The 15,509-nt window shown below is 34.0% G+C and overlaps 1 protein-coding gene across 1 annotated transcript in view; it reads left to right on the top strand.

Annotated features, from left to right (window-relative positions):
• LOC132103405 (thrombospondin type-1 domain-containing protein 7A-like) overlaps positions 1–15,509 on the top strand; it is a 106,630-nt gene that overhangs the window by 76,567 nt on the left and 14,554 nt on the right. Inside the window, exons 15-23 of the mRNA XM_059508486.1 lie at positions 4,772–4,950; positions 6,260–6,265; positions 7,249–7,382; positions 7,471–7,624; positions 8,600–8,741; positions 9,691–9,806; positions 10,338–10,455; positions 11,984–12,129; positions 12,981–13,155. Coding sequence (XP_059364469.1) covers positions 4,772–4,950; positions 6,260–6,265; positions 7,249–7,382; positions 7,471–7,624; positions 8,600–8,741; positions 9,691–9,806; positions 10,338–10,455; positions 11,984–12,129; positions 12,981–13,155 — 1,170 coding nt within the window. The remainder of the gene's footprint in view (positions 1–4,771; positions 4,951–6,259; positions 6,266–7,248; positions 7,383–7,470; positions 7,625–8,599; positions 8,742–9,690; positions 9,807–10,337; positions 10,456–11,983; positions 12,130–12,980; positions 13,156–15,509) is intronic.

Genomic DNA, 15,509 nt, shown 5'->3' on the forward strand with positions numbered 1-15,509 from the left:
CACAGAGCAGTGAACACACACACACACTGTGAGCACACACCCGGAGCAGTGGGCAGCCATTTATGCTGCGGCGCCCGGGGAGCAGTTGGGGGTTCGATGCCTTGCTCAAGGGCACCTAAGTCGTGGTATTGAAGGTGGAGAGAGAACTGTACATGCACTCCCCCCACCCACAATTCCTGCCGGCCCGGGACTCGAACTCACAACCTTTCGATTGGGAGTCCGACTCTCTAACCATTAGTCCACGACTTCCCATGTTATCAGCGTTCAGTTCAAAAGCCAGCATCTCTGATGGTATGGGGGTGCATAAGAGCATACGGTATGGGCAGCTTGCATGTTTTGGAAGGCTCTGTGAATGCTGTAAGGTATATAAAGCTTTTAGAGCAACATATGCTTCCCTCCAAACAACGTCTATTTCAGGGAAGGCCTTGTTTATTTCAGCAGGACAATGCAAAACCACATACTGCAGCTAAAACAACAGCATGGCTTCTTTGTAGAAGTGTCCGGGTGCTAACCTGGCCTGCCTGCAGTCCAGATCTTTCACCTATAGAGGACATTTGGCGCATCATTAAACGAAAAATACGTCAAAGACGACCACGAACTCTTCAGCAGCTGGAAATCTATATAAGGCAAGAATGGGACCAAATTCCAACAGCAAAACTCCAGCAACTCATAGCCTCAATGCCCAGACGTCTTCAAACTGTTTTGAAAAGAAAAGGAGATGCTACACCTTGGTAAACATGCCCTGTCCCAACTTTTTTGAGACCTGTAGCAGAAATCAAAATTGAAATGAGCTCATTTTGTGCATAAAATTGTAAACTTTCTCAGTTTAAACATTTGCTATGTTATCTATGTTCTATTGTGAATAAAATATTGGCTCATGTGATTTGAAAGTCTTTTAGTTTTCATTTTATTAAAATTTAAAAAACGTCCCAACTTTTCCGGAATTCGGGTTGTATATTTCAAGTGAACAGGAACAGTTTTTTTTTTTTGTAGAATTTAAACTATTCCCTCATGCTTTCAGAGTAAGAAACTGTGCAACTAACTCGTTTTTCTCTGATGACTCGCTCTTTAGTGTGCATCTTTGTGTGTTGCCATTTCAGGGGTCAGAACATTTCAGATTTGATGTGGATGTATTGAAGGAATGGGGTCACTATGGGCACAGAAGAGTAACACGAGATCTGCCGTGTTTGGTGAAGGCCAGTAGCTGACCATTTGACCCAACACACAACGGGCTCTGTCCCTATAACCAAATCAGAAGTGGCAGGGCCACTGTAGGGAGAGAAGCCGTTGTGTGTTGGGTCAGATGGTCAGTGCATGGCCAACAGGGATTTTTTTCTTGTCCTAGAGGGAGTTTACTCTGTTAGCAGTGTAACAGGCCTGCCATGTCTTAACACTGAGGGGCAGAGGGGATTGGAGAGCTGTTTCATACAGATGCATTCTGACTGTGCAGGGTATTTTGAGCCGCTGCAGTATCTCTTTCCTCTGGCCCATCATGGCCATGTCGGATCCTGATTTATCTTTCGGGCATGCATCCACGAGGGAAAAGAGGCTGTGAAATTCACCCTAGACGTCACTGATTAATTGTGTTGATTTTTCGATCAGAAGCCCCTCTAGGTACATGTTTCATAGCTTGTGTTCAAATTGTTTGTTAGTAGCACAAGATGTGCCAAGTTCTGAATGTCAGGAAGAGTTTGCGTTGTTCTTTTTTCTAGTATATACTGTAGCTAAATTAGGACTAAGGATGAATCTCTGTCGAGAATATGTCTGGGTTATTCTTTCAAAAATAAAAAGAAATAAGAAGTTATAATATGTACAGTATAAGAAGCTGATAGCTATTTTAGGACTTTTAGGTTCAAAAAGGTTTTTCCTTGTGACATAATTTTAGTTTAAAAAGGCTCATTTTAATCCATAATAAAAATGTACATAATTTAAATGATTACTTTTATGAGATTGTATCAATTCATTTTATCATGTTATTAATATTTCAATATTTTATTTTATGTATTTATTATACATTTTATTAAATTAATTACATTATTTTATTAATATTTGTAACAAATAAAAAATGCATTTCTTTTTCTTTTTTTTGGCATTTTTATTTGTCACAGTTTTCCTCCAGTAACAAAAGTGAAAAACTAATATTTGTAATTTTTTTTATTATGTATATGTATCAGAAGCAGCTCCGTTTCATCTCGGAGACACGTTCTGTCTTTGCGCTTGCCAAATTCCGCTGTGTAAATAGCAAATCCGTCATTGCATGAGCGCAACTGACTCTTAAAGGGAATGTAAGATGATCTCTGATTTGTTTATTGCACGTTACACCCAAAAAACACCCATTACTCATTAAGAGAATAGGCACAATCATGTAGACCATGCGCCCAGGCGGGCCAACCGTTTTTCTGTCGTTAAAATAGCAAAAGTGGATTTGGACACGCCCTGAGTGCACCCGCGCCATGCGCTTTACACTTTGCATTGAGATGGTTAAAATAGGGCCCCTAGTCTCCTTGTTAAACTGTTCTGATGCATGATACTCATGTTGTCATTAGCACTGTAGTTTCACACAGTTGCATGCAGAGTTGGAGTTTGGCAAGAACTAAAACAAATAAAACTGTCCAGTTGGCTGAAAACAGTCAGTCTTTATCAAAACAAGCTGTGTGAAGCAATCAAAACTAGAGGAGCAAAATTGCATTATTATACTGGTATATGCATGCATATCTGTGACTGTATAACAATACAGCATGGTTAGAGGATGAGTACAGTATTAAAGAAACAAATGTTCATTTCAACATTATTTTATTAGACACATAATTGAAAAAAGATTCAGCACTTGTCATGTAAGCTGGTGAGCATATTTTTGACATCATAGCTGTTTTAATTGTGTGCACAGTGCTTTTGAATGCTTCTAGAACCATCCATTTTATAATGCATTATTTACCACAGTATTTTGGAAGCAGTGATTTCTACATTTGATCCAAGTGTTGGCCGCTCTTGAAAGGCTGCTGTGAAGAATATGCTGTTCACAGACAACATTGTGTGTGTGTGTGTGTGTGTGTGTGTGTGTGTGTGTGTGTGTGTGTGTGTCTGTGTCTGTGTGTGTGTGTGTGTGTGTGTGTGTTGGCCTCCAGTATGAGAGGCAGATCCTCTTGAGCCAAATGAGTACGAAGTACACATGGCTTGAGCAACAGTGGTAATACAATTCAGCATTAGCTGCTAAAGCATATCACATTCTCTGACCCTGCAGCCAACTCTCCACACAAGTACTGCAGCTCCAAACATGCCTATTTATACCAATTGCATATACATTTTTATGCACCTCATAATGTTCTCTGCAAGGTACAAACTTGCTTTTAATTTTTAATTAAGATTAAAAACACTTCAAAGCAGCATGTTTTATCAGTAAGTCTGTTAAATCTATCATTACCCTGCAGAAGATCCAGCTAAATCTAATGCTAGTTTGTTTTGCATGGTTTCTGGATGGTTATTTACAGTCATTGGTGTGTTCCATTCGACCATAAGTGGACTGCGAAGTGGACTTCAATTTAAGTGAGATTCCATTCCGAAGGGAGCGAACATGTTCAGTTCGAAGGCCACTGAGAATGGCATAGGGAATAAGGGAACACCGATACATCACTTCACAGGAAGTGGAAAGGGAAAATCACCCATCAAGGGTTGAAATAAATGTAGTTATTATACAAATTAGAGTATTTATGAATGGTTATGGCGATGAATGTTACATTTGCACGTATTATATGAATAGGTGAAAATAAGTAAAACCAGGGAGAAAGAGCTGAGGCGCTGTAATTTTTTATTTTACTTTATATACTTTACTTCAGGAGAACTTAACTTTGACGCTGCTTTTTTGGAAAGAAAGCGCACGAGATGAGATCACAACTGTTAACAGTCTAAAAATATACATTTTGACTATATTTATTAGATGCATAATTGTAAATGTATTTATATGTATTTAAATTTGAAATAAAGTAAATTACTATGTTTATTTATGTTATATAACAATCTGCGTGACCCCATCGTTGCCTTTCTTTGGTGAAGATCCAGGGTGTCCCAAATGAGCGATTATTGTCAGTGAAGTCCACTTCAACGGATATCCCGTGCTTAGGGAGTAGGGAGCAGAGAACACTGCATAGGGACCCTGTCAATTGGAATGCACCTCATCACTTGCTTTGTTTCTAGTTGAATCAGCCATTTTGAATGAATCATTTAAGTCAGTGATTCAAGGATCCATTCACAAAGACCGTCACTTGCTTTGTTTCTAAATGAATCAGCCGTTTTGAATGAATCATTTGAGTCAGTGATTCAAGGATCCATTCACAAAGACCGTCACTTGCTTTGTTTCTAAATAAATCAGCCATTTGGAATGAAACGTTTGAGTAAATGATTCAATGATCCATTCATAAAGACTGTCACTTGCTTTGTTTCTAAATGAATCAGAAACGTCTGAGTAAATGATTCAATGATTCACTCGTTAAGGCAAGGGCTTGCTGCCACCTCCTGTCAGTTTTAGTTTCATATTTATTTATCCTTGACAGGCCTAAACCAGCAAAGGTAGCAAAAAACACACACAGCAATATCATTAAATTATCGCCATCAAAAAAATCAAAAATAATTATAAAGATATAATTTTTTTGTCAATATTGCTCACCCCTAAGCCTAACTGCCAACTTGAACAGTAAGAGACCAATTGACCAACTGCAGGTTTAGTATTCATGTTCCCATTTTCACATATTTTGACCACCCATACTGTTTTTTTCAGGGTATATAGAGGAGGCTTGCATCGTCCCCTGTCCGTCTGATTGTAAACTCAGTGAATGGTCCAACTGGTCGCGCTGCAGTAAATCCTGTGGCAGTGGGGTCAAAGTTCGCTCAAAATGGCTCAGAGAAAAGCCTTACAATGGAGGAAGACCCTGTCCAAAACTGGATCACCTTAACCAGGTAAACATCATGCTTTCATATGCATGGAGGAATCAGTTTAGTAGGTATAAAATGTTAAATGGCATTGTTTCATAAAGTTATACTGTAGTCCATGACATGAAGGTGCAGGGGTTTCAATTAATTTTTAAATTCAAGTACATTGTTATAGCCCTTGACATAAAGCAGCAGGGGTTTCAGATAAAAAAAATTGCTTTATAAAATAATAAAAGAAAAGAATTTTGAAGGTATTAGATGTTAATGTACATTGTTTGATATCTTACACATTGAGTACCTTTTATATTTTACTACCTTGAGTAGCATACTAACTGTAATGGAACCTACAATATAGATTTGCATTACAATTTTGGATAACAAACATTGAATATACCAGTGTTATTATAGTTAACTAAAGCTAAAACCATTAAAAAAAATTGCTACTTGAAATAAATTGTTGATTGTTTCACTTGCACGTTAACTAAAACTAAATAAACTAACATTAATAAACAAAATGTATAATAAAAAACCTTTAAAAATACTAACACCAAAACACACATATCATGTGCAAATACTGCATTAAATAGTACCATTTTATTTGGATTAAACTATTTTATTGCTGCTTTTTGATGTAGAATTAATTATAAGTATGCTTAAAATCATTTATCTTTCCTCATCCCCCATATTAAATGGGTCTATAGAGCGTATTGTAGTGCATTGTGGGATTGCCAAAGGATACATGAAGTGCTACATTAAAATTTGTCCAAAAGAATGTATAAAGCGACTGATTTGTCATTTCTTAAGGCATAGAAGTACACCTATGAGATCTTAAAATACTGCCTACATAGGGAGTTCACTAGACTAGGAGCAGAGTTCAAAGTTTTCCTCAATTTCTGGAACCGCTGGCTTTGATTATACAGTGAAAATCCCAAAATAGGTTCACAAGTGAAACTCAAATTATTCAGAAATGCTTGTCTTTTCATCTCTATTCTTTATTGAGAATTACCAGAAATAGATGACTCCACATCAAAGCGTTTCTGAGATCTTTGCTCCTAACAAATATGCACTCTTGGATTTGGTTTAATTGAAATCTAGAGAAAGAAATTACACAAGCTAATTAAACCTAAAGTATTTATTTTCTTAACAGACATTTCTGGTCTGGTAAACTGTACGTATTTCATATTGAGTTTAAGCAGTGGCGTGTTTTAAAGATACAATAATAAGAAGTGCATTCTTAACTAAAAATGATGTTTTGTGGTGCTTTGATCTCTAGATGCAGAAGTTCTAATGACTAATGATTTTTCTATAACTCTCCAATAATGCTGCTCGGCCACAGGCACAGGTAAAAACACTTTCTTCTCTTAAATGGGAGTTTTTCTTTCTTTCTTACATTTCTCATTCCTGAGTTAATTTAAATTCCTCTTATGGATTTTATTTTGTTGTGTTTGTCACTGTGGTGCGCAATTACAATTTTTAAAGCATTAGAGGCACAGAACCCATGCTTTTGTTGTGAGAACTACTAGATATGTCAGATAAACTATTAACCTACCATGAAAAAGTTGCCTCCCTTACAAAAATGGTTTGTCCCTCCTTAAAACTGTCACCCTGGTGCACTTGAAGCTAAATTATTATTTTGACATAATCTGTTGAATTAATATCCTGATTGGTTGATTGATTAATTGATTTTATTTAATTTATATATTTTAATTTAATAGTTTATGAATAATTAATTGATTGATTTTTAAATGAATAATTTTTAAGTTTTAAGTAAATTTATTTTGTGCATTTAATTTTGCTTTTTATTATGTGTGTCTTTATTTAATAATTTATGCCATAATTTTGAATTAATATTCTGATGGGTGTATGTATTAATTAATTTATTTTCTTTTATTTATATTAATTTTATAATTAATTATTATAATGATTATAATTTTTTGTTGGTTTGTTTTTATATAGGTATTAATCTAATTATGACATATGTTGAATTAACACAGATATTTATTAATTAATTAATTTATTGTTTATTTATTGTACGTAATTTATTTATTTATTGAAATACATTTTAATTGAGTTATTTTATGTATTTCCTTTTTTTTTACTTAATATGTGTTTATTTTTCTTTCTAGAAAAAAACACACACAGAAAAACACACTTTTAACTGCTTTTAGATATGTAGACAAGTACCTTTATGTTGAATAGAAAATACAGTAATATTTAGATCTTTGACCTGAAGATTTCATTGTTCTGGTATTATTCAGACCAGTCCAGTTGCTTGTATTGGATTTTGTATGATTGTAATGTGTGGACGGTGGTCTCGTGTCTCAGGTCTATGAGGTGGTCCCGTGCGTCAGTGACTGCAGTCAGTATATTTGGGTAGCTGAACCATGGAGTGTGTGGAAAGTCAGTAACGTGGATCTGAAGGAGAACTGTGGCGAGGGCATTCAGACCAGAAGAGTCAGGTGAGAGTCTTTCCTCATGTCTATTTGACTCTTACTCCATCCATAAGACTCTGCCGTTATACTGTGCTCATCTCTGATGGTCCTGCAGGTGTATGTTGAACACAGTGGACGGTCCCTCTGATGCGGTGGAGGACTATCTGTGTGATCCAGAGGAGATGCCACAAGGCACGAGGGAGAGCCGCCTGCCCTGTCCCGAGGACTGTGTGCTGTCCGACTGGAGCTCCTGGACGCCATGTGACCTGGTCAGGATTATCACTAATCCATTAAAACCCTGTTCACACTAGGGTTGCATCTCGCCATTCATTTTATCTCTGTATTATTTCACTTCTTCTCAGAAATCAGCCTATTAATATCACAATTTCAGAGGAGTTCTCAGCAATGTCTCAGATGCTGCATCTTGCGTTGCCAAGAAAGCAAAGTCTGCAATCAAAAGATCTCAATTTAAACACGAACATTTCTCAGAACAAATAAATGTTGCTGCTTTCCACAATGTTTTTTTTTTTAGTATTATGTGCAATATTTTGAAATGGTGTTTATTTTTCTATTTTCAATAGTCACATTTTTTACGTTTTAGTATTTTTGTTACGTGCTTCTGTCATTTTTATTAGTTTATTATTTTATGTTTGTTTAGATTTATTTTTATTTCAGTTTTAGTTTTAGGAATTGTAACACTTAGTTTTTTTAAGTTTGTTTTTCATTTGATATTTATATTTTATTTCAGCTTTTAATAATGTATTAGTTTTTTTTATAATTATATTTAACATTAATTTCATTTTTATTTTTTGTAATTTTAGAACTTAGTTATTTCAGTTAGTTGCCAAGGCAACATTTCTAATTTTCTAATTTAAGATTTGTAAGTTTTATATAGTTTTAATATTTATTCTTTATTCCAACTCTATTTAAATCCCTAAAATATTAGCAACACTGATTAACAATAACAACACTGTTTTTTTTATCCTACACATCTGAGACATGTCTAAGATATCCCTTAAATCTGAGCAATAGCATTTCTGGCTAATGCTAAAAGGGATATCATTTTATTCTGTGTTTTATGATTTCAGTCAGAGCCAACTGACATTGAGGCATAAATAGTGGCATAAAAAAATCAGAGCAGGTCACTTGTTAGACAGTTAATAAACGGCTTGGAGAGAAATATGAGAGAATTATGAGCTCATTAACATAAATAAACAGCAGTCTATTTTACTGGCCTCTTTAAGCCGTGTTCTGGAAGAGGAGATCGAGAGAGGACAGCGTTTGCCCTGCGTCTGCCGAAAGAGGGAGAGGACTGTCCAGTTAGCATGCAGACCGAGCCCTGCCTCCTGAACCGCAACTGCTTTCACTACAGCTACAACATCACCGGTGAGGAGACCAAAACTGAAAAAAAAGGGTTTCCCCAAACTGGTTTTCTAGCTATGGTTGCTCGATTTGGAGCAAAAATCTTATTGAAAGCAAATAATTAAAAAAAATGTTTAATTAATTAGTTTTAAAAATTTCAGATTTTATAACACTTTATGAAAATATTGCTATTATTATTGAAATCTTTTTATTATTCATATTTATAATGTTACATTACTTCAAATAATAATTTAAAATGTGTTTGTTATTGTTTTTTTAGTTAAAAGGCCCTTGTTTGTAAGGCTGCATTTCTATACATTTTTCTATACAATTCTATATAAAAACAAAATAAGAAATATTGGTAATGTAATATTTCACAGTAAAAAAAAAATTAAATTAAAAAAACAAGTATTTAAGAAAAATAACAATAATGATTTAATATTTAACATCAAAGTGATAAATCTTAATTTCCCAAATGGTTTGCCAAATTGTGTTCTTTCTAAAGTTAATGTGACATTAATGATCCAAATCAATAAATAAAATCAATATTCTTTTCTCATAAAACAATCTCTTTTTCTCTCTAAAAGTACACCACAGTACTGCAGTAATATTGCTTATGAATGTTGTTTCTTGCTGACTTTAACACATTTGTCTGCTCTTTGTCTGCCTGCGGTTTTTAAGTCCTTCTGGTCTGGGCATTATCCACACAGCACTTCCTTTACTCTTATTGTTTTGAATTGCCGTTCATATGAATGAGTCATTGAAGAGTTGGGATCATTACTGGAGCTGCTTGCTCCATCTGCTCAGACTTCATTCACGATTCCCCTCCAAGAGTGTCCGAGTGAAGCACAGCGGTCCTCAAGCCATCTGCTCTGGTGGACACAAGCAACCTCTGACCTAGACATGTAGTTTAATGAGAACCTGCAGGGTGACATCTGTGTGTGTGTGTCTGTGTGTGTGTATGTTCACTTAGACTGGAGCACGTGCCAATTAAGTGCCAACGCTGTGTGTGGAATCGGTCTCAAGACGAGGATGCTGGACTGCGTTAGAAGTGATGGCAAATCTGTTGACCTCAAGTACTGCGAAGAGGTTTGTGCATTAATTTACAGATGCTGCCGCTTGTGAATTTCTTTGTTTTATTCTCAGTAGAAGTAAGTATTAATGTATTGTGAAAAAAAAGAATAATTTACTGACCCCAAACTTTTAAACAGTATATTCCACAAAGAAAATGCATTTGCAAACGCCACTAAAACACGAATAAAATATATATATTTGCAATACAATTTTTAAGTCTCTAAATCTACACTTATGATGTTTTAACTATTACTATGATGTTGAGATCCAGTGGAAAAGAAACAAGGTTAGTTGGTGGCATTTTAAATAGTGGGTTAATGTGAAAAGAAATGGCAAAAGATCAGTCAAAACCGACAGCTCTTGGACCCTGTGGGTGATAAATCATATGCATGGCATATTAACCATATAACCCAGTTTTCAGCCAGCTGTCTTTGTAACAGGGTAAAAAAAAAGAAAATACAGTTCTTTAGCTTCTCAGATGTTTCTCTTTTGGAATGACCTTTTTTTCACACAAATGCTTAAGAAACGGTCTTATTTCCACCGCAGCTACACTTAGAGAAGAAATGGCAGATGAATGCTTCCTGTACGGTGGAGTGTCCAGTCAACTGTCTGCTCTCTGATTGGTCAGCATGGTCAGACTGCTCACAGACCTGTGGCCTTGAAGGTAAAGCCAAATACTCAAGCCAAAGACTTCTTACTGCTGTGTTAAATGTGTTTGTCATAAACACTTCCATTAAAAAGTTTGGGCTCAGTTAGATTTTGTAATGCTTTTAATTGAAGTCTCAAATGCTCATTAAAGTTGCATTTATTTGATAAAAATACATTAAAACAGCAATTATTGCTGCTATAGTAATTATTGCTATTTACAATAACTGTTTTCTAATTTAATATATTTTAAAATATTTTAAAAAGTAATTTTACTTTTGATCAGCATCATTACTTCAGTATTCAGTGTCACATGATCCTTCAGAAATCATTCTAATATGCGGATTTGCTGCTCAAGAAACATTCCTGATTATTATCAATGTTCAAAACAGTTGTGCTGCTTCATATTTTTTCTGGAAACCGTGATTTTTTAAATAGATGAATAGAATGAATATGAATGAATAGAAATTTGAAAGATCAAAATAACAACATTTATTTGAAGTAGAAATATTTTGTAATCTAAAAACCTTTACTGTCACTTTTGATGAATTTAATGAATCATTGACGAATACAGTTTTTCATTTCTTAAAAAAAATAAATAAATAATGATATAATAATGGTATAAGTCTCAGCCAAATATGCTGTACACAATACTGAAAAAAACATCAAAATAGCAGGCTCAGATCAAATGTTCTGCCTGAAGTGCAACTTTAAAGTAAAGAAAAATAAAGCAATGATCTTGGTGTGGCTATAGAGCCATGCTCACCTGTTTGAGACTAGGCAAGTATGTAGGCTGTACAATTGAGCTTGTAGAAAAAAGACAGCATAGGAGAATGGAGCTAGAATTCGATGAAATGGTGAACTTTGTGAAAGTACTGTTCAACGAAAACAGAGGGAAGCAGCGCTAGATAGAAAGTGACAGTTTGCCTGCCAAACACTTCCAAGATAAGGCTGAATAAAGCAGAGCGAGACAGAAGGTGGTGCATTGTATGCAGTTTTATGCTAAACACATGTGGGATGAGCTAGAGAGTTATCTGAGTCTGCTGTGAGTGTGTGGAGATGTGTGTGCATGCCAAATCTGTCAAAAACAGGTCCAGCTCATATTTCACTCTGAAAAGTCTAAACTTTTGGGATTTTTTTTTTTACTCTTCTCATAATGTTCACTATCATTCAGAAGTTTTTTTTTTGTTTTTTTTTTAAAGAAATTAGTTATTTGATTCTGCAATTTATCAAAAGTGACATTAATACATTAATATGATTTATAATGTTAAAAACTATTTATATTTCAAATAGATGCAGTTCTTGAGAAAATCTCTTTTAAATGTATTGCACACACACACACACACACACACACACACACACAAACTATCATATAATTGAATCATATAATCATATTTTTAAAAAGTACATAAAACGTTGTATTACCATATTTTTGCTCTGATACAGAACAGATCAGGTTTTGAGGTCAGCAGTTTCTTTAAAGTGTGTTGTTCTCTGTGGAACTTGAGCTTAAACTCATTTCTCTGTCTTGTGTGTCAATTCCTCAGGGAAGATGTGGCGGAGACGGACGGTGGTTGAGGCGTCTCAGGGGGACGGCAGGCCGTGTCCGTCTCAGATGGAGCAGTGGAAGCCGTGTCCTGTACGACCCTGTTACAGATGGCAGTACGGCCCGTGGTCCGAGTGCCGTGTTGAGGTCTTTTGCAATTCTTGATCATCAAATTGAACTTAAACACTGAAATACATTCACATAAGAAAAAATGAACTTCAACTTGCAAAGGTTCCAGGTCAAGTCTATATTTCACAAATCATGTTTTTGTGCATTTTTTTCACTGAAAATTTTTAGATTGAATGTCAAATTATTCACTCTAAGGTTCACAGTAGTACCACATTCAAATATTTGGGGCTGGTAAGATTTTTTTTTTAAATTCTGCTCACCAAGTCTGCGTATAATACACTAAAAACAGTAATATTTTGATATATTATTACAATTTAAAATAAATGATTTCTATCTGAATATATTTTAAAATATAATTTATTCCTGTGATCAAAGCTGTATTTTTATCATCATTACTCCAGGCTTCAATGTCACATGATCCTCAAGAACTCATTCTAATATGCTGATTTGCTGCTGAATAAACATTTCTTATTATCAATGTTAAAAAACAGTTGTGCTGTTTAATATTTTTGTGAAAATTATGCTTTTTTTTCTGGATTCGATTAATATAAGGTTAAAAAATTGTCCTCTACTGATCTATTTTTGTGACTCATGAAATTCAGACTTGTTTATTGAACTGTGTTGTACAACAGAGCAATAGCTGAAGCTAAACACCTCAGTCGCCCAGCGGCACACGCTCTGAATGCGTTAACGACCTACGCTGGAACTCCTCGCTCTCCCAATACCTTGTTTTCCAATCTTGCTGTCAACCTTGTCTCCTCTTCTATTATTCTGTCTGATCCTCCTCCATTTCAATCCTGCTTTTGATCTTTGGATTTAGGAAGTGTTGATGACTCACACCTGAACCTGTGTGTGTGTGTGTGTTGTAGGAGGTGGTGTGCGGGGTGGGCCTGCGTTTCCGGAACCTGTCATGCTTTGTATCAGACGGCTCTGGCGATGGGAAGAGCAGCACTGTAGAGGAAGAGCTCTGTGCTGGATTGGAGCAGGCCGTCGATGGAGATAAAAATATTATTCTGGAGGAGTCCTGCACTTTACCCTGCCCTGGTAACAGACAAAAATCACACAGGATTCTTGATCTGTGAGGCCATCATTGCATGCAAACTTATTGTGAAAAACTAGATAGATATAGATAGATAGATAGATAGATAGATAGATAGATAGATAGATAGATAGATAGATAGATAGATAGATAGATAGATAGATAGATAGATAGATAGATACTAGATAGATAGATAGATACTAGATAGATAGATAGATACTAGATAGATAGATAGATACTAGATAGATAGATACTAGATAGATAGATACTAGATAGATGATAGATAGATAGATAGATAGATAGATAGATAGATAGATAGATAGATAGATAGATAGATAGATAGATAGATAGATAGATAGATAGATAGATAGATACTAGATACTAGATACTAGATAGATAGAAGATAGATAGATAGATAGATAGATAGATAGATAGATAGATACTAGATAGATAGATACTAGATAGATAGATAGATACTAGATACTAGATAGATAGATAGATAGATAGATAGATAGATAGATAGATAGATAGATAGATAGATAGATAGATAGATAGATAGATACTAGATAGTAGATAGATAGATAGATACTAGATAGATAGATACTAGATAGTAGATAGATAGATAGATACTAGATAGATAGATAGATACTAGATAGATAGATAGATACTAGATACTAGATAGATAGATAGATAGATAGATACTAGATAGATAGATACTAGATACTAGATAGATAGATAGATAGATACTAGATAGATAGATACTAGATAGATAGATACTAGATAGATGATAGATAGATAGATAGATAGATAGATAGATAGATAGATAGATAGATAGATAGATAGATAGATAGATACTAGATACTAGATACTAGATACTAGATACTAGATAGATAGATAGATAGATAGATAGATAGATAGATAGATAGATAGATAGATAGATAGATACTAGATAGATAGATACTAGATAGATAGATAGATAGATAGATAGATAGATACTAGATACTAGATACTAGATACTAGATAGATAGATAGATAGATAGATAGATACTAGATAGATAGATAGATAGATAGATACTAGATACTAGATACTAGATACTAGATAGATAGATAGATAGATAGATAGAAGATAGATAGATAGATAGATAGATAGATAGATAGATAGATAGATAGATACTAGATAGATAGATACTAGATAGATAGATACTAGATAGATAGATAGATAGATAGATAGATAGATACTAGATAGATAGATAGATAGATAGATAGATAGATAGATAGATAGATAGATAGATAGATAGATAGATAGATAGATAGATAGATACTAGATAGATAGATAGATAGATACTAGATAGATAGATAGATAGATAGATAGATAGATAGATAGATAGATAGATAGATAGATAGATACTAGATAGATAGATAGATAGATAGATACTAGATAGATAGATAGATAGATAGATACTAGATAGATAGATAGATAGATAGATACTAGATAGATAGATAGATAGATAGATAGATAGATAGATAGATACTAGATAGATAGATAGATAGATAGATAGATAGATAGATAGATAGATAGATAGATAGATAGATAGATACTAGATAGATAGATACTAGATAGATAGATACTAGATAGATAGATAGATAGATACTAGATAGATAGATAGATAGATAGATACTAGATAGATAGATAGATAGATACTAGATAGATAGATAGATAGATAGATAGATAGATAGATAGATAGATAGATAGATAGATAGATAGATACTAGATACTAGATACTAGATACTAGATACTAGATAGATAGATAGATAGATAGATAGATAGATAGATAGATACTAGATAGATAGATAGATAGATAGATAGATAGATAGATAGATAGATAGATAGATACTAGATACTAGATACTAGATACTAGATAGATAGATAGATAGATAGATAGAAGATAGATAGATAGATAGATAGATAGATAGATAGATAGATAGATAGATAGATAGATAGATAGATAGATAGATACTAGATAGATAGATAGATAGATAGATAGATAGATAGATAGATAGATAGATAGATAGATAGATACTAGATAGATAGATACTAGATACTAGATACTAGATAGATAGATAGATAGATAGATAGATAGATAGATAGATAGATAGATAGATAGATAGATAGATAGATAGATAGATAGATAGATAGATACTAGATAGTAGATAGATAGATAGATAGTAGATAGATAGATAGATACTAGATAGATAGATAGATAGATACTAGATAGATAGATAGATAGATAGATAGATAGATAGATAGATAGATAGATAGATAGATAGATAGATAGATAGATAGATAGATAGATAGATA

Source organism: Carassius carassius, chromosome 24 (assembly GCF_963082965.1).
Source record: "Carassius carassius chromosome 24, fCarCar2.1, whole genome shotgun sequence".
Lineage (NCBI taxonomy): Eukaryota > Metazoa > Chordata > Actinopteri > Cypriniformes > Cyprinidae > Carassius > Carassius carassius.